Source organism: Aythya marila (assembly GCF_965140915.1).
Source record: "Aythya marila genome assembly, chromosome: 12".
Classification (NCBI taxonomy): domain Eukaryota; kingdom Metazoa; phylum Chordata; class Aves; order Anseriformes; family Anatidae; genus Aythya; species Aythya marila.
Window position 1 is genome coordinate 4,116,493 of NC_139053.1, and position 26,342 is coordinate 4,142,834.

Consider the following 26,342-nt stretch of genomic DNA (forward strand, 5'->3'; position numbering starts at 1 on the left):
TTACCCATGACTTTACTGTGCATCTTCTATGGATTTTCAAAAGTCTCATACTACGGGTAAAGCCAAAGTTGGCTTACTTTGGTTACTCAACACTTTTGAGAGGTGTTCCCTGGCATTTGTGTTAGGGATAGTTAGGTGCAGCACTCGTTAACTGCACAAAAGGATTATTCCTACTGATGTAGTATTTTAGCTCTTTAGCTTCAGAATAGCTTTCTATTTTGAGATTGTTCAAATCTTTGTGATGCTCCTTTGTCACCTGGTCAACCCTTCAGGTGAGGAGCATTTTATTGAACAATGCATAGTAGGTCATGTGAGGACCCTTTTAATCGAAGTCCTTGTGACAGAAAAGTCATACATAATGTAATGCAAATTGTACTCATCTAGTAATTTTCTATTCTTGCAAGCCTGAAAATCAGTCTTTTGGAAACACAACTGAATACTTCGCTGAGAAAACTGTAAGTAGTGAATATGTTTTATTTTAAAACTCAGATATTTGAATACTATATATATTCTCGATAACTGGCAGGTTCTGTTGCTGTATAAAACAGCTTTTTAGGCATCTGGCAGCATCACAGTTCTAAAGGAAATTGAGATGTTTCTGCTGTTGTTGCAGTGATGAAGGAAGCATGACTTTTGATGTTTTAAACAACAACAAAAAGGCAAAATTAAAAGTAGGTCTAGAACTTTGAGGAAAAGCAGCAGAACAGGGTGGTGATTGTTTGTGAAATGAGAACTGAATTTGCAGTTATCACAGTAAAGTACTGTGGCAGAATGAAAAGGCTTAAATGGCAAACAGACTTGTGCTCTCAGAGGGTTGGCTGTGGGGTTGAAACTGAGTGCTTGTTATCTTTTGAAAGTTATACTCAAAGCCATTAGGATGACAAAGTTGGTACAATGCATTGCTATAGGTGGTCTGATTCTGAGTTGTCCAAAAAATTTTTCTAGCTTCATTTTCTTCATCAGAAATTTTTGCTTAGTCTAAAAATCTCCCAGATATGTGGTAGGTCTGTCAGTGCTGTTATGGGTGAAAAGCTGCTATAATGTGATCCTATGTGCATAAAGATAAATAAACTCTTGAGGAACAGAAGCAGAGGTAATTTCTGAATTGTCTGTAGACTGAAGTAAGCCACATCTGTACCTGTGGCAGCGGAGAGCAATCCTGTCTCTGCAATGAATTCTGTAGCAACTGATGTTCTGAAAGTTCCCAGCTGCTCGCTGAATGTGGAAGCCAGGCTTGCACTGTGATTTCCTTATGAATTTTTTCATGCCTTCCATTGGATAATGGCTCTAGCTTGATAATGCATCAAAGTTCTCATGCAGAAGTTGTGCCTAAGGTTGGAGAGCTGCTCACAGCCTTACATGTTACAAGCTGGGGAGATGGGAATATGCTATCAGCTTAAGGTTACAAAGGGAGCACTATTAAAAAGAGGACCAGAATTCAGGAGTTTGTGCTTCAGAGCCAGTTCACTGGAATATAAAGTAAGTTAGTCCTGACCTTGAAATAAGTAATTGCTTAAATTACTAGTCTTCAGAAAATAAATTCTCAACACTCATACCACTCATATTAATGTAATTCTTCTTGTTTAAATGTTCATCTTTAACAAATTAAAAACTAGTAGCTATAAAAAGCGTTAAATTCTGCGTTTAGTACAGTTAAAAATAAAGGATTAAGTGGTTATAATTTCTTTTTATGATGGTCATGAACTTAAAGCATTTGCTATGGCTTGAATGTTGCACATGCATAAAGTGTGAATAACACAACTGCATTTAAAATCTTCTTTTACAGTATTATGCATATTGCTGCATTTTGGGGTTCATTGCTTGCTCGGTATTTCTTCAAATGAGCTTCGAACTCAAGGTTCTCCTCCTGTCTATTGCTGTGACTGTATACCTCTTCATTTTCAATACCCTTCCAGAGCCTTGGAACTTGAGTCTATCCGTCAACCATACCAGGTGCAGTATGAAGTTTCTTATGAACAATAATATTCTATTTAAGATGTTGGATCTTTGTACGCATTCTAGAATATTGAAATACCATAATGGCATGAATCAGACATTATAAACCTTTTTGTAAAGTTAATGACTCAGAAATCTCATTAGACCGTATCACCATTTGTACTTGTTTATTCACTTGGAAAGGAAAGAGAGTGGAGGTGTGGGGTTTGTTTGTTTGTTTGTTTCCCTGAACAATTCTACCATGTGGCTTTTAAGATATCTGGAAAATTAGCTTGCGTTAAAGACTGGAGGGAAAGAAGGGGTAGAATATTAGTCTTGTAGTAGGGTAGATTTTCTTGTAAGATGCGAAGTGAAGCCTTGATAAATCTGATTCCTAAGCTGCGTTTGCCGGATGTGCCCAACAGGATAGTGAACTCTTCATTTGCTTACATGATAATTTGAACAGTAACAGCAACTTATCTGATCTAATTGAAGAAACTACAATAATACTAAAATCACATGTGGAAAGCTTTTACTCTTCATTTGCAAGTCTGTTTCCTACATTCTTAGCATATTCTCATAGTTGAAGATTAGGATTATTTTATTTTGCAGAGGCTAGCTGTGAGTTCTCAGTGCTTAAAAAAGCCTAAATGAGCTCTTAATTTTGCCTTGAAATCCCAGATTGTTCATATCACAAGAATTTACTTTGATACATTAGTGAAAACGAATAATGTGTTAAGAGACTGATTTTACTATGAAATGTGAATGATCTCTCAGATTTCTGTGGAATTCTGTACAGGTGTGATTTAATGGTTACATTTGCTTTAGAAATTCAGGTTTTTATTTATTATCAGCTTCCCTTCCACAAACAAGTGTGGTGGTTCCGCTCGAGTGGGCAGCCGAGCTCCACCACAACTGCCCTCTCACTCCCCCTCCTCAAAGAGGAATGGGGAGAAAATATGATGAAAAGGGCTCAAAGGTTGAGATAAGGACAAGGAGATCACGCAGTAATTATTGTGATGGGCAAAACAGGCTCGGCATAGGGAGACAGTAAGATTTATTGTTTATTACTAACAAGCTAGAGAAGTGAGAAACAAAGGAAAGAAATCAAAAGCACCTTCCCCCCCCATCCACCCTCTTCCACCTCTTCCCCCCGAGTGGCGCAGGGGAACAGGGGAGTGGGGGTTATGGTCAGTCTGTAGCGCTCCTTCTCAGTCACTCTCATCCCCTGTGCTGTGGGGTCCCACCCATGGGATGCCGTCCTTGCTGAACTGATCTGGTGTGGGCTTCCCACAGGCAGAAGCTCTTCAGGAACTGCTCCAGATATAGGTCCGTACCATGAGGTCCATCTCTCAGGAGCAAACTGCTCCAACCTGGCTCCCCCACGGGCAGCAGCTCCTGCCAGGTCACCTGCTCTTGTGTGGGCTCCTCTCCACGGGCTACAGGTCCGGCCCAGAATCTGCTCTGGCAGGGGTCTTCCACAGGCAGCAGCCTCCGTCGGTGCAGGGCCACCTGCTCCACCGTGGTCTCCTCCATGGGCTGCAGCGTGGAACCCTGCTCCACTGTGGTACTCCATGGGCTGCAGGGGGACAGCTTGCTTTACCATGGTCCTCACCACAGGGCCCAGGGGACTTCTGCTCCGAAACCTGGAGCACCTCTCCCCCTCCTCCTTCACTGACCTTGGTCCCTGCAAGGCTGTTCCTCACTCCTCTCACTCTCCCAGCTGCTGTGTGGCGCAGCGTTTTTTTTCCCTGTCTTAAATATGCTCTCACAGAGGCACAAAACAACATCGCCTATTGGCTCGGCTCTGGTCAACAGTGGGGCCCTTACCAAACATGGGGCAACTTCTAGATCCTTCTCACAGAAGCCACCCTTATGGCCCTCTGCTACCAAAACTTTGCCATGTAAACCCACTACAATAAGAAAGTTTGTTTTCCTATTTCAAGGTTCTGTTTACTATGTTTTTTTTTTTTTTTTTTTTTTTTTTTGTAGGACAGTGTGGGGAGGGAACATCTCATTACAATAGCTACTTAACAGGGTTTCAGCACCATTTTGTCATTGTGTCAGACACAGTTCATGTACTGAACTGAATGATTATCTTTCTTCACTATCAGGGTAATCAGGTAACCAGGCAGCTATTGGCACGAATGAATTGGTAATATATATGTGCACAAAGACATCCTCTTCTGCTATGCTTTCTGCTCCCCATCCCACTCTCAAACCAACCCTTAGTCGTGTGGATTTTCTTAAAGGATACAGATGATTTTGTATTGTTTTCTTGTTTTCAGGCTTTTCATTGAAGAGCCGAGGATAATGGTTAATATATATCTGGTTCTGTTTTATGTAACCCTAATATTACTTGCAAAACAGGTATGTATATAAAAAGCAATAGGTTAATTCTCTTACTTGCAGCAAGTTGATTTAAATACAATGCAAACGTGTCATTTATTGAAATTGTGCGCTAAATTAATGTATATAGTTTTATCTTTTTTTCTCTTGTACTTGTGGACTGTAGATAATGCCAAAAAAATTTACTGTGAAAGGGCAGGAACGTTTTTATTTTTTCAATAGTATGTATATTACAGAAGTCAGAACTTTTTAGAAATTCCTGCAATTTGAATCCATTGTGATTATTTATCCTAAATGTAGTAATTCAATTCAAAACCATCACTGTATTATTACTGTGATTATTATTGTTGTTGTTATTGTTTTATTAAAATACCGTTGTTGTACATACATCTGATGCTACCTTAATGGCATTCATTTGTAGTGACTGCTTCATATTTTTCTGATTTCCGTTTTTGAGGCACACAGTTCATAACTGTTTAAGTTCAAAATGTCTTGAAGAAATCTTACGGCTACTATGCTTTTGAAATAATTTAACTCATTATATATTTAAGTGAGATGTTATATGGATTTAAGTTAGGGTATTGGATTCATTTGCAGATTGATTATTACTGTCGACTGGATTGTCTGTGGAAGAATAAGTTTAAAAAAGAACATGAACAGTTTGAAACAATGGAGAATGTTAACAGGCTTTTGCTGGAAAATGTACTTCCAGCACATGTCGCTGCATATTTCATTGGGGAAAAACGAAATGAGGTATGTTTAGTCTCTAACATATGAATGACAGTAAATTGGACCAGTGTGACACAGAACATTGGGCCAACAAGCACACAGAACACTGCAATATTTTGCATCTTGTTTGTATCCCAAGAACTTTGTAAACCTAATCTGCTATCTAGACAGGCTCAGAAAGCACAAACTTCTGGTGTCAGTTTCTGAAATTTGTTTTTCAGAACTGATTGTTCAGCTTTGGGGCAGAGTGAATTTGGCAAATATTTAATGATTTACTGCATTCAAAAGACCATAATTCACTGGAGAAGATAGACCTTCTTTCTAAAGAAGTTAGTTGACCAACAGATAGTATCTCTGTGGTAACAACCCTGTGAGAAAAGTTCATTGATAGTGATTTTTAAAAGACATTTTTGATTCTGCCAGCATGTTATCAGAATAAATATTTTGCTGATTTCTAAGCTATGGTAAGTGGGAGAAAACAGGCACTGTCCAGAACAGATAAGAATCTTTGAGATATGTAGATATCTCAGCAGTTTTTCCTTAGGCACATCAACTTTGTTAATGTTTCTGATAAAATTGGACAAACCAACTGTAAAGATCTGTAGCTGGCTTCCAAAGAAAATTGTGATTTGATTACTGTTTGCAAACAATAATCATAATTTTGAGTGCCTGTGGTGTAAGTCAGCTGCAGACAATATCTAACTATACTGTTTGTTTTCCTGTAGGACTGGTACCATCAATCTTATGACTGTGTCTGTGTCATGTTTGCATCAGTGCCAGATTTTAAGGTGTTCTATACTGAATGTGATGTCAATAAAGAGGGTCTGGAATGCTTGCGGCTGTTAAATGAAATCATTGCTGATTTTGATGAGGTAATTAAGCTTCTGGCTAAAATGGACCGGATTATGGTTTTGCTGCAAAATGTTTCAATAGATCTGTTAGCCGTGGAAAGAGAAAAAAAAAAAAAAAAAAAAAAGGCTTTTATGCTTAACTAATATTTTGAGTTCAGCCTTGAAATCTTCGAAATAAAATATATTCAATCTGATGGGATCATCTAATTCGTTAGTAGTATGGCTTCAAAGTTGTGAATTTCAGTAGTTGCTTCATTTCTCTTACGAGCTATTAGAGCAAAAAGATTAAATGAACACTTTGTGCTTTCTTATCTAACATTCATGTGATTGATAGTGTTCCTACAGATGTCCAGTGTTTATTGCAGGCAGCATAGGATTTCCGGTTAAATCACACACAGAAATATTCTATTAAAGTCTCTGTCTCTATTTTCCTTACCTTCAAACAGCTCTTGCTAAAACCTAAATTTAGTGGTGTTGAAAAAATAAAAACCATTGGAAGCACTTATATGGCAGCAGCTGGCCTCAGTGTTACACCAGGCCAAGAGAACAACCAGGTATGTGTTTTTTTTTTTTTTTTTTTCTGAAATCTACCGTCAGTGCTGTATGTGTTTCGTGAAGCTGTGTGTGTGCATGTATGTTTCAAAGTAGCAGAATGAAGTGTGATGGAAAAAAGGAAGTAAATCACCAAGATAACTTTCTGAAATGTGGATGATCACAAAACTGTTTTGTCTCATTGAATTCACAGTTTCTAAGCAAGAGTCAAGACTGCATACTTCTTACATCTTTTATCTCTGATTACAGTAGCTTAGCATTTCTAGATGCATAACAGAATAGCTCTGGAGATAAGGAAGAATGGCTGCCAGAGAAAAAGCCATCTTATAATTTGACAGGAAGCTTTAGATAGCTGAGAACTGGCACAAAAAGAGAAGCCTCAAATATCTCATTAGATCTGAATCTGAAACATTCTGTAACCCAAAAAAATTAAGACCAGTTTCTGTACTCAGGCTAGCAGGATTGTATGTGACATTAGGATGCATGCAGGTGCTCTTCCTATATGTTATATAGCATATACATTAAATATGGAACTCTAAATATGGAATTATAAAATACTGGGAGGGTGTCTAGAGGATGGGGCCGGATTCTTTTCAGTGGTGCCTGGCGACAAGACAAGAGGCAGTGGACACAAACCAAAACACAGGAAATTCTGGCTGAATATGAGAAACCTTTACTCCTTTACTGTAAGGGTGACAGAGCACTGGAACAGGTTGCCCAGAGTGATGGTGGAGTCTCTGTCTTTGGAGATAGTCAAAACCTGCCTGGATGCCATCCTGTGCAATGCACACTGCATGACCCTGCTTGGCTGGGGGGTTGGACCAGATGATCTCCAGAGGTACCTTCCAACCTCGGCCATTCTGTGATTCTGTGCAATTCTGTGAATTCAGTAGGAGAGACATAAATTCATTATGACTAGCCATGCCAGTTGAATTTAATCCATTTTAAATATTTGTTGAACTGTGCAATTTCATTGTGTAGCCTCATCCTTATATACTTTATTCGTTAACAGTACTGGTTTTGAATATAAACCAGTCTAATATGATCATCTGTGTTGTTATTTGATCATTAACACGTTGCAAATGGTAGGATAAGGAGAGACAGCATGCACACATTGGGATTATGGTGGAATATGGAATTGCCCTGATGAGTAAACTGGATGGAATCAACCGACATTCCTTTAACAATTTCCGCTTACGTATTGGTAAGTTCAGTTTGTGAAGAACATGAACTCTGCAGCTCCTTGGAAATTAACAATGAGGCAGGATGACTTAAGTAAATGGAGTTCTGTGGAGCCCTGCTTAAAACTGAATACAGTAATTTTATTATTATTGGATGATGAATAGCTGAAGGTAGTGTTGTCTTGTCTCACTTTTTAAATATGCCAAACTTATAGGAATGTCAGGGATGGGCTTTTCTAATCACTGAAAGGAGCAATAGGAAGACAGCAGCTGGATGAGTTTGGAGAAAATTACAGGTATGGGTGAAGAGGGAGGTAGTCTGTAATTATTAACTGTCAGCTAAAGACAGTATTGTCATTATAGAAATAAATATTTCTATATATTTAAAGTAGAAACGTTTTGCTTTGGCATAAACTCTGCCCTAGCTCATTTTGGACTTCCATTATATAATGAATGAGTGACCTCCCATCTCATGAAGTTCAGTACTATTTTTATAGAACAGTGATAATACTGCCAGAAAAGTGTAGCAGGGTTAGAGGTTTTTTTTTTTTTTTTTTTTTTTTTTTTTTAATTTATTTCCCTGAAGGTCACAATTTATAGCTAATAATGAAGGTAGGTAACATATAACTACCTACTTTAGTAATGACTCCTGCTTTTATTTATACAGGGATAAATCATGGCCCTGTGATTGCTGGTGTAATTGGTGCTCGGAAACCACAGTATGATATTTGGGGCAACACTGTTAACGTTGCTAGCAGAATGGAGAGTACGGGGGAACTTGGGAAAATCCAGGTAAACGTGAGCCTTGGAATGTCTAAGAAATTATTTCTAATTGTTTGTTTATTTATTTATTTGAATAATAAGTAGAATTTCACAGGAGTTTTCTAATTCTTTTCACACAAAGGTCACAGAAGAAACAAGTAGAATACTACAGGAGCTGGGATATTCATGTGAATGTAGGGGACTCATTAATGTCAAAGGCAAGGGAGAACTGAGGACCTACTTTGTTTGCACTGAGACGGCCAAATTCCAAGGTATTGGACTGAACTGAGGCTATGACAAAGTTAATCAAAGTAGACTTAGAACTGCCTCCCTTCTGTGAAGACTTAAAATTTCCCTCCTTATGTAAAGGAGATTATTCAAAACTATATATACTTTCATACGTCTTCTACTTCAAAAGATCGGAGAATGTTGTTATGTTTGTTGTTTTTTGAAAGAAGTTCTGAGAAGTTTGTAGAAGACATGGAACCACCAGTTTGAAAAAGACTACATTTTCCCGAAGTTATTTGAGAATTTACCTGGAATTTGCATGAAGCATTTTCGGTTAGTTCCTGTCCTTCCCTGCACTGTGAGTGTCTAACAGCTCCAGTAACCACCTGTGTGGATGCACTGTAGAACTCTTTACCACCTTAAAACATTCCACTGCTTCATTCTTTGACACACCTGCACACAGTATTGCATTTGTCACAGACATACTGAGATGATACTCTGGGCACCGCATACCCTGCTTTTAATGCTAAACAAACTTCATGGCAGAAGACAGTTGAATAACAGAAAGAGAAATGCAAGTAAACTCCAATATATCATATGATAATTGTGCTGAGCTCCTTTGGTTGTGGAGGGAATTAATTGCGCAGTTTGGATCCCTTCTTCATTATCTTATCTTCTACAGTAGTATAAATGTTTTTTCTGACCAGCAGCTGTTCAGAAATCTTTAAACTAGTTGAGTGTTTACATTCTAATACATATCATCCTTTGTATTTCTGTGCTTCTGTATTTAGCATCTGCATGCAGATTTCGTAGTCACATAGGAGAATGTTCTTTAAAAATTCTGGCTTGAAATTTCAAAAGAACCCAAAACAACAATAATAATCTTGAGGAGCACTGGGCACCTGCATTTTGCATTTATGCTGAATGCTTGGTTAGACGGGCTCAGATAACGGCTTGTATCACTGACATCCAGCTGGAATTCTGCATACTGACTGTATCCTTGAGGGCATTTTTGAACAGTTTGGAAACTGAAAAACAGAACTAATAAAATAGTAACTGTTACTGTTTCTAATACTGTACAAACAGAACTGCAACTGAGATGGGCTTTCTTTTTTTCTTCCTTTTTTTTTTTTTTTTTTCCTATTTTTGTTTCTCCAATTTGACTAGCTACTTGCTGGTTTGAATTCCTTTGAAATGCAATGCAGCTTATGAAACAGTTTGGTTTTTAAAATTACAAAAGGAAGTGTGGAAAAATGTTCTTAAATTTTCATGCTCTTAACATTTTGATCATGTTCTTAACATTTTCGTACATGAAAGTATGCTTGGTGCATTGGTAAGATGATCATGGAAATCAGCTTGCTCTTAGTTTGTAAATTAGCATTTTTCTACTTCTTGTAATCAATCTCTTTTCTGTTGGTGGAATGACAGTATTTTATAATAATATCTCCTGCCTAAATGTATGCATTAACTAAGGATGGATTCTCCCTTTACCCCTTCATACCACACGGAGTATGACTAAACAGCACAGTGATTAGTAAGTTGTACATCTGCTTTGTTAATCCTTACACTTCTACAAACAAAGCAGCACTTACTAATCTTTGGGTTTACTACTAAGCTATACTGGAAAAGTTTTTAACAAGCAGTCATATGCATTACTGCCACTTTCTAATTACTGTGTAATTTCTTTAGAAGATGAAGTGACTATGTTTCAAGACAGAAACAAATCTAGATATTGTCCAACTGTGGATTAAAACTTGTGCTTACAGCCTTTTTCAATTTGGTAGGTCAAAACTGTCTGTAGTAAGCCTCCGACAGGAAATAGCATGTTAGAAAACCTTGGTTTGAGGTTTTCTGGGTCATGTATGGACTCAGCTGAAGAAGGAAGTTTCAGACTTGGCATCTTGTCAGTATCAGATCAGTGTTGCAATTGAATAAACTTTCAAACAGCTTTTGCTACTCTTGTATGTTGTGCATTTGTAGTAACAGATGCTCAGCAAGCATTTATCTTGAGATATTTATTGTTTTACAAGGACCATGCATGTGTCAAAGGCTCCTTTCAGCAGTCTTTGATGTCATATGTTACGTAAAGTCATGATTTGCCTCTAATATATTTTGGAAAGTGCATTATGCCTATAGATAGAGCTGGCTCTGAAGTGTTTCTGTTCACAGAACTAGTAGAACGTAGGGGTAAGTTATCTATGAAAAATTGGCTGTCTGTAACAGCATTTTGAAATGCTTTTGTTTACATTATATTGCCTATCAGGCTAGTAACTTGCTTGGGCATAACTTAAACTTAACCTCATTTACAGAAGTGGTATAAAAAGCTGTAGCTTTTGAACTGGAATTAGTAGTTTGTTTGTTTTCTTGTCGTGGTTTTAAAAGGACATTGCGTACTTACACTGCTCAATTTTAGCTTACATAATGGAGAAAGTTGGAAACCACATGTAAAGAAAAAGGGGTTATAGCTGAGAATGACATTAACTTAGCAGAACTGGAAGTGTATACAAAGAAAGTTATATTCAACCAGAGAATAAGTTCACTTTACATGGCAACTGTCTTTAAGTAATTGTTTTTAGCAGTCATTTCTTGAGAACTGTGAAACTTAAGATTGAAGAAGTAATCTTGTTTGAAAATCTTTACAGCATTACTGTGGTTTTTTGAACTGTAAAAATGGCATTGTATCTAATTTGAAGAGCTAATAATGTGTTTTGAAATAGGAATCTATTTTAAAGAACAAACTTTTCTTTTTACCATTAAATAAAGAACTTCCTGGAACTTGTTTGTTTTTTTGTAATTATTTTGATGAAGTTTCCCCATAAACAGGAGGCATGATACATAAGATATATCTCTATAGAGTTAATGAGATTGTTTTTACTTACTAAGTAAATTTGATACTCATATTTTTGAGAATTTATTTAAGTAGAAAATACATAGTGTGATATACTTACATTCAACAGCTAAAGAAAAATTTCCATGCTCTGTTTTCTGTCATCTGGCCTTCTACTGCACAATATGAAAGATAAATGATGGGAAATAAGATGCTATGGACTGAGCCAATAATGTGTTGTATCTTGCCGTCTCTTGTACCAAGAAAATGAGTTAAATATTAATTGAAAAATTCATTCCCTGAAGTATTTCAAAGTAATTAGCTACAATTAGCCACTACTGTGGGGAAAAAAGCACAACAGTTAATATTTTATTTAAAGAAAACAAAAACCTATTCTGCGATGATTTGATAACAGAAACTACTGGAGAAGTATTCAGGCTGACAGTTCAAACTTTTTGGAATGAGTTTTAAGAACTGAAAATTTTAAAATGGAATTAAATACCTCTGCAGCTCCTTTTTAGAGAGGAGGAGGAAGAAAGGAAGTATAAAGGTGATGTTGGCCATAAGACTAGGAATGAAGAGTGGAATTCATTATTCTGTTTTGTCTTTATGTTACCTCTTCATTTCAGTTCCATGCCACTACAAATATTATAAATCATTAGATTGAGATGAACTACTGCATGTCATTGCTGTTAACACTCCAAAGTAACACTGGAACCTTAAATAAATATTATGCAGTAAAAAGAAGCAATATTTAAAAATAGGTAATGATGTCTGTGGTAGAACGGTATAGCACCAGACAAGTGTATGAAAGTAATCGACTACACCATAGGAATAATTCTTGTTCAGGACTCTTGCTCTGTGTAATACTGCCACCATGCTTCAATTCCTCTCTGCCTGAATGCAGACAAAACAGACTAACACTATAAGCAATTTTTGTGACAAGGGAATCATGTTTTTAATTGACGTATAGTCAATATGCCCTTCTTTCTGAAAACAAGCTTAAAATAATTATTCAGATGGTGTTTAGTAATACCTTCAAGTTTTCTACATGCACATCTCAACCCGAGTTAATACTGCTACATTAATGTGGATTTTTTACTTTGGCAGCTAATGAGTTTGTTAAGTCTCACCTTATTGTTGTCATGATGTATATCAAAGCTTTCAACTTTTAGAATACTGTGAATGGATGTTGCTACTTATCTATGAGGAAATTAATCTATGCTGAAAGTCTTACAAAGGTGATCTTTTGTTAATTTATCAGGTTACATCAGTTTCATTCAGTGTTGTTTTTTTTCCTGTTCCTCGTGATCATAAGAGTTGCATGGTTATTTTAAAGAGGGAAACTTGTGTGTTCAGATACTAATAGTTTTTGCCCCAACCAAGTTTAACTACAGCTAAAGCAGTGCTTTTGGAAACATGTGGTTGAGTCCTTTCACCATACAGAACCCCATTTTCACTTATTCTTTGACTTTTCCAGGTATATAATAATGGAAGGAAAACTTAAATGCTGAAGTCTTTTAAAATAATAAATGACAGAAAAATAATCAAATGCTTTTAAGTAGCAGGAGAAACTCAAACAATTCAAATTTCAGTTCCAAAATTTAATAAACAAAAGTAGTTTCTTTAACACACAATATACACATGCTCTGTGAATGCACCTGAAGAATGTTTATCTGGTTCTTAAAAAGAATCAAACAAACACCTGTAAACTTAACTGAAGCTTCAGACTTTAACTGGCCCACATTCATTTTCAGTGATGGTGACAGTCTTTTTAGGTTCTTGAAACTCTGGAAGAGTACAACAGACCAGGTCAATATGTATATTTAGAACTTGTCAATGAAATAAGTGCATATACAATATAATACTTCTGAAGTAATTTGTTATTTGTACAGACAGTCCTGAGTTAACTGTGTGCTCTGTAACAGCTCAAGAATTTGTTTGTTACATAGTCTGGCTTGTAGTACACTACGAAAAAGAAATTGCTCAATAATTGTCAAATTGAGATTTCTTAGTCTCCTTGAAAAGAAGTTACTGAAGCAGTCCTGTTCTTCTCATTAAATCACATGAGACCTGAAACCTTTTATAAGCCACATATTGTGCAAATTTGTTGTGTGAATTGCCTTTCTTGAAACTAAATTCTTGCCTGTCTTAAAAATTGAGGAAACACAAATTCTAGGAATGCTTTCACAGTTTACATGACTTAATAAGCCGCTGCCACAAGGGGGAGATCTGGTTCTGGCACTTAAGTTTTTCACTGAACAAACTCCTCAGTCCAGCAAAAACAGTAGTTACTTCGTGCTGGATAAATGAGTTGATGCTGTCAACTAAAAAGCACTACGGCTGGCCAAATTAAGCAAAAGGAGTGCACAGCCAAAAGCTTGGGGAAGAAGGAAGCACGATGTCCTCATTTAAGCAAGTGAGGAATTTTAACTCTTTTCTTGTAACTTCATTCTAAATGGAAAAACTAGAATTTAATGGTTTGCCAAGCTTTACAATTTGGCAGTGCTATAAGATGAATGATAAAATAACCACTTTGAGTAGTTGAAACAAAGTTCCATGTATTCCAAAGATTAATTTTGAACTGAGACCAAGCACAACAACTTTCCATTAAAGACAGAATTTTAAAAAGTAGAGAATAACTGAAAGCTGGAACTAAGTTACTGCCAAGTTCTACCACAAGCCATTCTAATGGTTTGCAGATGTGGCTTTGTTTTAGTTGAACAGATGCTACAAAACAGTTCTGTATACTCACCATCTGTTAAATCTACCCCGCTGTCTTCTGTATCAGGTAAAGGAATCGAAATTCCCATTGCTTTCCGGATTCCATATGTACTAACAATGTCACCTGGAGTCACTTGTTGTGCCAGTTCTTTCAGATTATTGGTTACTCTCTCCGCTACATAAAAAATAGTAGTAGATGTACTCATAGGCTACATGTACAAGCATGCATATAAAATCACTGACAGAGAACTGGACCAACATTGGTCATATTTCTGCAATAATGGGGGTTTTATCTTTTGTCAGTGAGCTAGCTATTTTAGGCCACATACACTGTAGTGGATATTGCACAATTTAGTTTTACTCCTAGAACAAATACCCTCTTCACACAGTCCTGTCAGAGAAGGCTGTTGGAACTGAGCTGTGGAACAAGGGGCTTTGCTCGAATAATTGAAGAGTAAGTGATTGCTATTAATTGGTTATAATAAAATAAACTAGCCTAGAAGAAAACTATCCTTACAGTAAAAAATCGGTAACATTTAAATTACTCCTGTTCAAAGACACTGGAAAGATCATGAAGTTAGAGGTGCTTGGCTATCTGCTCTGGGGCATTGAGAAAATTCTCAATTTTAGGGAATTTCACTTAGTAAAGAAAAAAATATTTGCCATTACTGTTTAAAACTTGCATCTGTCTTTCCGTACAACAAATGAATCTACTATACACAACAGGGCAGAGAATCCCCCACTGTTCAAGTTCTGCCTTTATAAAACAGTGAGACTTGATCAATTCCCCCAAAATGAGCAGAAAAAGTATATTTACCTAAGTGCATCTCTCTGTAAGATGGACCCAGAAGACAAATCATGTTCGGGGGTGGTTTTGTACTTAGTCGTTCATTTTGCGCATCCTGAAGTTCTCTCAGAAGCTTTGTTGTTTCATCAAGTTTCCTCTGGAAAATTTCAGCCTCTGTTTAATGAAGAAAAGTCCTGTTAGTAAGAGAGTGTGTTTACTTCCATTATGATGTAAAATACATAAGATTGAATATGCAAGGAGACTAAGAACATTAATTACCTTTCATTAAAGGTTACAGACACATCAGAATTATTAGTACCAGGATAACTTACCCTCAGAATCAAACTCTTCTACAGGCATGCCGAAGTTTGTAACAGCTTTTAGTGCTGTGAGTCTGTCATTATTAGCAGAGTCCAACCTTGTTGCAATGTCAATTTCCATAATCTAAAAAAGCAGCAAGAAATAATTTATATAATATTTAGATCAGTCTGAAACAACAAAGTTGTTCTGGGGAAATCAGAATATCAAATTAGTTAAAATTAATCAGCTCTACAAAAAAGAAGTCAACTTACAGCAGGAAAGAAGTAAAGACACCCTATGAAGTTTTTACTGATCTTTAGTTGCTCAGCTGACTATTTCATACTCAAACATTGGTATCTCACCTAGAACAGAACTTATGTACAATCTGAGACTGAAAGTCAGAAACAACCCAGGAACTGGCAGCAGGTTAAAGCTTCAGGAGAGCAGCCTTTCAGTAGAACTACTACTATACTTTCTTTAACTGAACAAAGTTTGTCAGATGAAATGATTTTAGTGATATTTTGTATGCCTACAGGGACACAAGATAGTTGAGAATATGACTCAAAGATTGCTAAGTCTTGTGGGGTATGGTATTTCATACTTATTACAAGTTCGTGTTAAAAGTAATTAGAATAACTACAGCTGTCAGCCAGAAGTGCCAGTGGATTGTATGATAATTGCAGACAAAAGCCTATAAGCATTTTCCTGCACTTCTATTGACATATAGTCTAAATTAAGAATTAACTTTTTGAAGATTTTGGAGATTCTGCAAATGCCTACAAAATAGCATGCAGTTGTCAAGATTTACATTGTGTATATTTACAATCAAATTTTCGATGTCGCTTCATAGGCTTTACAATTGTTGGCAGTTTTATAACTGACAAGCTACACGTGTTGCTTACAGTAGCTAAACGAATAATCTTACCTTTACTTCTTTTATTGCATCACTTCTTTCATGTGTGCCTTCAGTTTCCTCCAGGGGCTGAATACACAAAGAATTCTTTAAAGCAGGCATTAAAGCTTACTTATCTTTTCCTTAAGGTCAAAGTAACACCTTACAATATGGTATTTTAAACTGAGGTAACTGATGCAAGCTTTCTTTGTAAAACCAAGTTACAAAGCAACTATTTTTAGAAAGCATTTTCAGATACCAATGTTTGCTAAAAATACATTTTTATAGCATCCATTTTATTACTCTCTGCAAACATCCATGTGTTCTTCCCCAGTGACATCACCTCAAAGATTATCTACTGGGGAGGAGGGAGAAAAGGAAGCATGATGATTAGAGGCTGAAATATACTGCTTCAATACATAACTATTTCTTAATATTTTGCACCAGTAGCAACTGAACCCTGTAAGTCAGTGTCACTATTGGGTACTAGAAAAGAGTAATGCTAAGCAGAGGTCTGAACTGGAGGCCAGGGGCTGATCTTTGCTCTATGAACTATTTCCAGTATTAGTTTAGCTGATATACGAACCATTACTAAGAAGCTATGATCTGTATTTCAAGTTTCCATTCATGTGAAAGTAGGTCAAATGAACACTTTTAGTTAGCAGCAACTGCCCTCTGGAGATACTCAACTAATTCAAGGATTGTGAATGAAGTTTTAGTCTCATGCTGTTCACCTCATCAGCTCCTCTGATACCAGTCATGTTTGGCATACATGTATATGGGTACTGAAGTCTCAGGAGCATTTGAGGACTACCTGTTTAGTGGTTTTCCATAGTGTGGTGCTTTTAAACTCAAATATGTGTTAACTAATAAAAAAACTAGGTACTAATTCTGACATAAACAGTGGCTGCTAGGGGCATGCTAAACTTTTCATGGAAACTAATAAACAAAAAACTGAGTTTGCCTTGTCTCTAAACCCCATATTGCTCTTTTCTTTCTAAGTGCTTGTGGTAGAATAGACAGAAAAAGGCCATGGGACTCTGGGTAACCTACGATATTTTGTAATTTTTCACAGTTCATTAATTAACAAACCAGCATAATCTCTTCCCAGAAGACCCATCCACTGGAGACAAAGGTATCTCCACTTCCAAATTTTACCGCTTAAAAGGGGGCCTGTCAATAGGATCAGTATCATCTTTCTCTAGCTTTATGGCTTATGTGCAAAAATAAAGACTAGAAAGTCCACAAACTCACTCTTACCGCTTCAAGTTCTCTGAGAGATCTAGAGTGTCCTCCTTTAGTTAGAACATCAAGCAAACTATCAGCCATTAGGAAAGGATAATCTTGTGATTTCATCAAAAATTCATGAATGCTAGAAGGTTAAAAGATAGTTAAGGTAACCACTTCTGTATCTAACATTCAACAGTAAAAAGTTTTGTTAGGTAAAGGCAGACTAATATCTACAGAATGGAAAACACAAAAAACAGCATAGAATTTAATCTAAATAGCTTGCTTTTGTTTAAAATCTATGGCTTTTGCAGCCTAGGAACACATTCAGATTACTTATAAAACCTGAAAAAGGATGAAAAGTATACTGCTTCAGGCAGCTGCATGAAACTGACAGCAAACTTGCACAGCCACTTAACATTTGCGCTGTACTTAAGTATTCCTATATTTCATATGAATTTATATTCATATGAATATAAATATGAATATCTTCTATTCCTGAGTTCTCATAAAACAAAAGGATTTACATTCTGACATTTTTACAAGCAGGAATAATAGAAGCAATGGGAATTAATTATTTTTGCTGTAGCAAATAGTAGGAAAATCAAGTAATATACATGTTATTTAAGAATGAAATTAGGAATCACCTCATTTGGACTCAGATCTCCCACTGTAACCACAGTAATGTGGTCACTATTTGTCATTAACAAAGCTTACTTTTTCTCAAGGCAGTAATAAAATTCATTAACATTAAAAAAATTCAGTTTGTCTGAACATTTTTTCCTCAATAATTTTCCTGGTTTTTAACATGAGTCCTTCAGAAATAGTTACGAATTAATAATAATTAAGTGCTAGGCTCTATGTTCTTATGTATTGGTACCATAAAAATCCTTCAGCCCGGGCTAATTTTACATCACATACAAATTCTCTTACTAAATTTTTGCTTCTTAAAACTAACAAAAAAACAGTAGGCTGTGAGACAGTAGCAACGTCATTCCAGCAGCAAAGATGCAGTCCATGCAGAGATTTGCACAAAACTGCTTCTATAGATGAAAACTGTAATACACATCCTAGCTGTTTGATTACCTGAAAGATCCTTGATTAGAGTCTTCCCCATACGTTGAATAGATTAAGTCTGAATCTTCTTTGCTGATGTTGGCAAATGTAGAATCATATGTCGGAGCATAGGAACTATAAGGTCCATAATTCAAGTACGTCACTAATGAATAACAACAGCACTGATTATCACCTCTGGTATGCACATATCAGATAAAAGTGAGAAGCAGTTGTAAAACAATCCCCCCCAAAGAAATTTCTAGAACATAGTTCTTAAGAAAAAAACATGTTTAGCAAAAACCTTTGTACCTCACTGGCATAGTTCCTCTTCTCAATATAGATGAAGATTTTATTGAATGTAGCTCCCATTTTGTACGTGTAAATTTGTGATGTGCTGTTTACTTGTGTGATAAATATATGCAAAGATGTGCTTTATCATTAAAAAGTTCAAAACTGTATGAGTAATGAGACCAACATATTTTGTTTATACAAAAAGAATTAAAATAATAACAAATATAATAAAAAATTCAGCACTTGCCTGGAGTAACCTTGTTTCTTTTATCTTCTTTGAACCCTTGTAATGTATTAACTCCTGACTGAAGTCTCCCTGCTGTCATACCCAGCTTTACAGGGCAGTAACCCGGTTCTGTAGGATATAATCAAAATACAAAAGTAATGATGGCATTGTTCATTGACATAGGAAGACATCCAAACTCATTTAATACTCATAGACAGAGGCTTCAGATTATACAGGATACAACTCTAAGCGTGTTTTTGTCCAACTGTTTCATATTAAAGACTATGTGTAGTCATGAACATGAAGTCAGACGTAAGTAAGCGATAATACTAGTTTAAGCGATAACACTAGGTAAGGATAGAAGATTTTAACTTAGATGTTTTCACTACTTTACTTCCTTCCCTAACAAAGGCTATATTGTTAAAGAGGATCTGATTGTAAATTTATTTATTCTTGCTGAGATTTCCTACTGCACAAATTAGGGGAATGGAGAAGTCAAACTTTCAGCATGGTTTCACTCTATTCGAGACCTTGTCAGTTCAAATCTGCAGTGAGATGGCAGTTAAAAAATCAAGCACCTGCACCCTTCCAGCTAGTGGCACTACACAGATGGTACTGATGTTACAAATGATTGAGGTCCCAGGTGGTTCCCAGTTCTTGAAAGGTTTTTGACCCTTCAGGTCACAGACTTCACTCTACAAATGATCCTGACTTAAGGGTAGTCCAGAAATTAAATGTGCCCTAGCATATGACTGGTAGTCCCATCTCTATGACAAAAGAAGTGTCTTGCACCTCCCACAAATAGGTGATGCAAAATGGAGAAGCCACTGAGGGCTCTCTCCAGTTCCTCTTAACAGTGATCAGCTGCAACTTTTTAAAGTTCAAATTATCAGGCTATTAAGAACCATTTGATTGCTGGGCACCATTCACCCATCTACCCCAGCAAAAAAAGCTACAGAACAGGTAGGTGGAAGCTATTTGTTACCAGAACTATGCCAACTTACCTCCTGCACTAAGGTCAACTGGATTAAGAAGGCCCAGAGTTGTTGTACCATCTGGCTTTCTTCTTTCAAATTCACACTGAAATAAGATTTTATTTTATACGCTAGCTGAAATTCACAGCTCTTAGATTTATAAAAACCTCTAATGAAACACTTCCAACTATATGAATTAGAAAGCAATTTGGAAAGATCAGTCAAATTCACAGTGAATACTCCTACTGTTTTTGCTCTCGCTAGATAACTGTTACTGATCTCGGAATTACCAAGTTACAAGAAATAGTAACATTTCTGTAAAGACTAAGAAAATAAGTAACTCATACTTGATAGAAAAGTAGGTCAATTTTACCAAACTGTGTTCCTCCTCCTATGTATTTAACAATTTTTGCTCAGATATCTGACTGCTTCAGAATTCAGAGCTATGAGGGAATTTTTTTTTTTTTTTTTTTTTTTTTGCAGGTCAGATTTGAGATATTTTTTGAAGTTTTTAGTATTCAACCTTTTCTGTTACTTTATTTAAAAATTCAAGAAACTTAAGCTGAACTTGCTCTGCTGATGAAATCCAGCATGTGTTCAATGGGTAACCTTCCTTCTCCCCACCCCCCTCTTATCTTGGACATGATTACTCATGTAAAATGATGTAAACTGTAGTAAAAGCACCCCTTGAGTTTCAACTGACATAAGATGCTAAGTGAGCCTGGTCCATGAAAAAGTGAATGGAGTCTTCATACTCCAAACTATACCAAACACCCCAAGACTTACCTGGCTGTTTGCAAGTCGTCTTGTTAGCTTTCCTCCAGATTCTCTAACAATGCGATCAATCTGCTCTTGTTCCCTTTCCAAGCTATTGTTTCTTAATTTGTCTTCAAGTAGGTCTTTGTCTTTTCTGTGAATAAAATTGACGTGTCTTAATTACTAGCTTTAACAGACACCAACTGGCTATTAGGAAAGGATACAGTGGAATATATTTTTTTTTCTGTCAACTATGCAAACTGTTTTAATATAGCAGGAAAAAATGTGACAGACACTACTTATACCCACAAATGCTTTTTAAATTAGTGACTGTAAAGGCCTTTGTTTAGTTTACTTTAGCCATACAGATGTCCTAGTTTGGCAGCTTGTCAGATTTTACATCATTACTCCCCCACAACAAACAAGAATATTTTGGGTAAAATTAATTCATATACTCTGGATTTTAGTATCTATTTTTGAATCTGTGAAAATGAATTCACTAGTATTTCGGAACATTAAAAGAAGTATTCCTAGATATTAAAAGATAATTTAGAAAGTGTAAATGCATAGGCTACAGAACATACAAGTTTCAAATACAAGTGTTATGCACAAAATAATTGGTACATGCAAATGGCTAAATAGTTATTTTGTACTGGGATATTTAAAATTTTTCTTCAAAACAGTGCTATCTATGTGAAAGAGACACTAAAATAAAAAACAACTGAAGGAATGGAGTTGATGACCAGTACAGGGTTACCTCCACAAAAAATGATGGTACTATATAAAAGATTCTACATATATTTTTGGCATACAATAATGCTTTATATAAATTTCGCTCCCTTGAGATGAAGGGCTCTTAGTGTATATCCTGTACCAGAGAAACCCACATCTACTAGTCCCTAATAGTTGTCATCTTTCAGTGTCTTTAAAGAGCTGTATCCTCTAATCAGTAATGAAACAATACTTCACTTTTTGTGGTCTTTGTTGGGTGTTTTGAATGCTTTGGTATCACCATCCACAGATTCTCCTTTGTCTTTCCCAGAACCATTTTCATCTTCTCCAGTTAGTTGCTGTTCCATCTTATCTTTCTGTTTCCTTGTCTTCTGCAGATCAGCCATGAATTCTATACTTTGTTTCAGGCTCTGAATCCTCTCCTAAAACACACAGCTGAATCTTAAAGTATCCTACTTCAATCAATCTTTTCTTAACTTACCTGCAGAGAATTATTTAATTTTTATCCTTTCTTTCTTTCACTAGCAAGTATAAAGACAATTTAGAAAAATCAAATATAAAATGCAAATAAGTAATCTGCTAGCTGTATTAAAAGCTCATGCTTTAGTACTATGAAATCCTAATATGCAAGCATTTGACAAATATTAAGCAAGCTTTCATTCATTTTCATGAGATCCCTACAAGAAAAGCAGAATGAAAGAAGAGTCAAAAAGTAAGAAGGCTATCTTGTAATAGTTTGTTTTGTAATTTTCTATTACCTGGCTAAGTATCTTCATCCCTGAGTGGAGCAGTTTTTTTGCAGCTTTGTAGTAAATGGTGTCAGGTTTGTTGTACGTCATTGCATTAGTACACATCAGTTTGAAGTTCTCCTATGCAAACATTAATAATTTTGCAATTACAGTTACAATTTTACAGCATACTGTATTAAAATCCTTGTTGCAAATGATGTATCTAGAGCTTTAGTGAAAAAGAACTTCAAAGAACCTTTTAAATGAATTTAAATGTACTTAATTAAAAATTTAAACAGAAATAAGTAAATGAAACTCCTCTCAAAACTAGACTCCCAATAACATCCTGAAAACATTCCTAAATGTTAAGCATTGCTTCTAATTTTTAAAGTTTTGATGCAAAACCTCTTTCTCCCAAAAAAGTCAAGAAGAAACATTTCTTCATGCTGAAGTATTGGTTCTTGTTGGTAACTTCATATTCTTATAAAATTCTAGAGCTGAAGTAAACTGACCATAATCCATCTCTAGTCAAAATAAAATTTACAGAATTACCTTTAATTCTTCTATGGACTGGTACCCATTGTTCTTGATCTTCTCTTTCATTGTACTAAAATCCATAGGATTTTTAATGATCATGGAATAGCCAGGAGCAATAAAGTCAGTCACAGGAAATGAAAAGAAAGAACTTGGATCCTTTCTGTTAAGATATGAAAAGACATTTTTATGTTTTGACTTTATTATAAAGAACATATTGAGCTTGGAATTAAATAGAAAGGAACAGACTAGGCTGAAAAGGAATCAAAAACATAAAGCCAGAAATGGCTTGTGTCAGCACAGTCTTTCACTCTTGAAGGCTGGAAAGATTCCACAACAAACCCATATACCAGAAAAGTGCTACAAACATATTTCAGGAGTTAGTTCTACAGTCTGATAACTATCTGTATTCCTCAAAAGAATGTTTTTTATTTTTAAATCTTTTGAAGTTTTGGTCTTTCCAGAAGTGGTTTTATACTATACTTAGGTTGACAAAAAATAAAGGGAACAAATGTGGTAAGAATGTATACCTGTCATTCATGAATTTTCTTACCCTGAAATTAACAGAAGGGAAAGCTTGTTGCTAAAATCTGTGATAGAACATATGTATTTATAATTCTGTTCATTTTCAGTTCACACAATTTTAACATTCTTTTTTACATTAAAATGTCTCCAAGGCTTTCTGTGATCTCTGATGTACACCGATGTTCATGGGTGCTTCTAAAAGCATTAACATCAAATTTAGTTGCTTAGTATTTTCTCTGTGGGGTCAGGCTAGGCTGATTAGCTGCTGAGAATCTTTTCTAGAACAAATTTTTGTGTGTGTGTGTGTTTTTTTGTTTGTTTTTGTTTTTCAAGGGTTTTCTAAAATTACTTTAAACTTAAAACTGACATGATTACATGAAGCCTAAACTGAGCAGAAACTGTATCTATTCTTAAACTAGTTCTTCGATTTCTAAAATAGTCATGTCAGCATAATATTTAGTGATATTTTCAGTCAGCTTTTTATAAGTTTCTTCTCTTAATGTATGTTATATTCATTTCATAGCTCTGAAAGCCTGTAGCATGGATATTTACCTCTGCAGCTGTCTCATGAGTTGATTCAGAGCTTCCTGAAGTGGTGTCTGTTCCACCTCTAGACCAAAAAGAAGCAGGGGGGAGAAAGGATGTGAAACAGAACTGACAGCAAGTGGTACTAAACTTACAACTGATCCAACTTGAGAATTCCTGATAAACAACAACAACAAAAACAAAATATGGTTGCAAAAACAACAGGATATGTAGGGGATCTCCTTTTTCTCATTGACCTTAATACCCTGCACACACTGACACAGACACTAGATACCCTTTTGTAAAAGAAGTACATGGTGACATAGATTCATATACATGTATTTCTATAAGATGGGGAAGAACACTGGGATGGCAAAAAATGTCAACGCAGTTGCTACAGAAACAAACAAAACATAAGTCAATTGCAGAAAACTGGAATTAACCAAGGGTTAACAAAATGTAATTTTTTCCTACCTTCCTGTTTTGCTAAAGTACTTGTCAATGATTTCTCTGGTGGCAATTCCAACCTGATAGGGGTCTGACATTTCAGCTCCTGCTCTCCATCGCTGTCTGGGTGGTCTCGATCGCGTTTCTTTTTATCATCCTAGAAAGAGAAAGATTGTTAGAGAAACTCAGGGGACCTCCAAACCAGTATTATTACTGCATGTAATGCTCTCCAGATTTTTCAAAACAACCTAGCATTTTTATTAAAAAAATAAAAATAATTAAATAATTGTAAGGCCCTGTATTCTTTATGTACTGTCTCCATCTACTGGACAGTACTTTCATTCAGCTATATAACAACTGTTATTGTTATTTTTTTTAAACATGACAGCCTTTTATAGCATGACAGGAACAATTCTGCACAGAGAATTATCTCCATTGTAGCCTCTAGGATTATTTTGAAGCTTTTAGAAAAACTAGTAGGAAAGAGACAGGAAGTTTAAAACGAAGGGTACCCCTAACACTTCAAATAAGTATGTTATAATTGCTTATCAGCTAAAGAACCCCCAAAGGGAAACACAATTCCTTCTTTTTTAATTAAGAACTAGTAAGGCTTCATTTTAGATAAATTAATTTATTTAGATGTGATAATTGTTTCTGGTTTTAATTTTCTTTGTTTATATTGGCCACTATTTTAGACGGCTTTACTCATCTTTTTCTGAAAGGACCTGGAGGAAAAGGCGTTGGCAGAACCAGCATACGCACTATGAATGCACTCCAGTTTAAGGATACAAGTAGTTATATCTGCTCACCATCTGAAGAGGTCTAGAGAAAGCTGAAGCTTATTTTTTGGGGGGGGGGGGGGGGGGGGAGGGAGGGGGACTAAAATGCAATATTAAGATATGCATACCTTAACTTTTCTCTTTCTTTTCTCCTTTTCTTCTCCAGGAACTTGTTTCTCTCCTTTCTTCCTCTTTTTCCGTTTTCTGTCTTTGTGCTTCTCGTGCTCGGATTTGTCATCGTATAGGCTTGAATCAAGCCCTGTGTTTCCAGTAGACAGCTCGGCAACTTCACTTCCTCCAACTTTCAGCACCAGCTTCAGGGGCTTTTCTACATATTCTTAGGACAGCAGAGAAATAAGGCACATGAGTAGCGCCGAAAACACCCTCGCTCCACCCGGATAACAACACGGGCTGAGCTTTGCCTCCACCCGACGGCTCCCCTGGGCTGCCACAGCCGCAGAGCCCCCCCCCGTGCCCTGCGGACCCCCAGCCGGGCACACGCAGCCCAGCCCGGCTGAGGGCCGGCAGCTCCCCGCCCGGCAGCCGCAGCCCAAGGCCGGCGGGCCCGGCCAGGCCGCGGGCCGAGACCCCGCACCCGCCTCGCTCGCTCCCTTGTCCCCTGCCGCCCCCCCCAGCCGCCGCCCACCCACCCACCCACCCTCGTAGGGGTGCTTGTCCGACTTGTGCTTCTTGTGCTTCTTGCCCATGGCGCCGGCCCGGCCAGGCCGCGCTGTTGTCGCGGCAGTGGCGGCGGGGGGGGGAAACGGGGCCGCGGTGCTGCGGCGCCCCCTGGCGGCCCGGAGGTGCCGCGGCGCATGCGGAGCGGCGGCCGTGGGGGCGCGCTCGGTGCCGGGGAGCGGGGAGAGCGGACGGGGGCCGCCCTCAGCGGCTCCCCCGGGTCATGGGGGTCCTGCCCGTCCCGGGGCGAGGGGTGCGGCCCCCTCAGAGGCCCCTCAGAGCCCGCTGCTCTCCTCACAGCTCACCCCGCTCCTCACAGCCCACCCCACTCATACGTTTTCGGGAAATACACCCCTGTTGTCCATTACAAGTGCAAAAATTAACTTTTAGATGGAAATTAAGGCTTCCTATAAACTCCTTGGAATTTAATAGCATATTTGTCGAGGCTTCCACGGTTTCAACAACGCTGCCGTAGCTACCGTTTTCTGTTAATGCCTGCCCCGTGATGCCTCTCAAAATGTTACTTCTATAAAGTTTAAGTGCAGAAATAAACCGTGCTTGTTTCTAAAGGGAAACTTCAATTTTAACCCCACAGGGATAATCCTGTAACTGTCCCTCAAATTTGTTGACTCATATGTGATATTCGATAACCAAAGAAAATAATAATTAGATGTTAATTAGAGATTTATTATATACATCTTCACAAGGTTAATTTTTAAGCTTGAGAAGTTCCAGAGAAATGTCCAT

At 37.0% G+C, this 26,342-nt stretch overlaps 2 protein-coding genes across 6 annotated transcripts in view; one reads left to right on the plus strand and one right to left on the minus strand.

Annotated features, from left to right (window-relative positions):
* Window positions 1–9,739, plus strand: part of ADCY7 (adenylate cyclase 7) — a 62,377-nt gene extending 52,638 nt beyond the window's left edge. For all 5 annotated transcript variants that reach the window (XM_082770092.1, XM_082770095.1, XM_082770093.1 and 2 more), the window contains 9 exons: window positions 405–455; window positions 1,787–1,953; window positions 4,224–4,305; window positions 4,882–5,037; window positions 5,739–5,885; window positions 6,311–6,418; window positions 7,506–7,620; window positions 8,265–8,389; window positions 8,502–9,739. In XM_082770092.1, coding sequence (XP_082626218.1) covers window positions 405–455; window positions 1,787–1,953; window positions 4,224–4,305; window positions 4,882–5,037; window positions 5,739–5,885; window positions 6,311–6,418; window positions 7,506–7,620; window positions 8,265–8,389; window positions 8,502–8,648 — 1,098 coding nt within the window. In that variant the 3' untranslated portion in view covers window positions 8,649–9,739. The remainder of the gene's footprint in view (window positions 1–404; window positions 456–1,786; window positions 1,954–4,223; window positions 4,306–4,881; window positions 5,038–5,738; window positions 5,886–6,310; window positions 6,419–7,505; window positions 7,621–8,264; window positions 8,390–8,501) is intronic.
* A 1,823-nt stretch (window positions 9,740–11,562) lies between these two features.
* On the minus strand, window positions 11,563–25,694 carry BRD7 (bromodomain containing 7). Its single transcript, XM_082770097.1, has 17 exons — window positions 25,576–25,694; window positions 25,046–25,254; window positions 24,166–24,295; window positions 23,719–23,776; window positions 22,660–22,804; window positions 22,138–22,248; window positions 21,617–21,801; window positions 20,678–20,801; window positions 19,922–19,997; window positions 18,939–19,046; window positions 18,431–18,563; window positions 17,378–17,489; window positions 16,151–16,207; window positions 15,258–15,369; window positions 14,956–15,099; window positions 14,170–14,313; window positions 11,563–13,204 (listed from the first exon to the last, which is right to left on the minus strand). Exons 1-17 carry the CDS (start codon window positions 25,622–25,624, stop codon window positions 13,140–13,142), a joined length of 1,962 nt encoding a protein of 653 aa, XP_082626223.1. The 5' UTR covers window positions 25,625–25,694; the 3' UTR covers window positions 11,563–13,139.
* Between the last annotated feature and the right edge of the window lie 648 nt (window positions 25,695–26,342).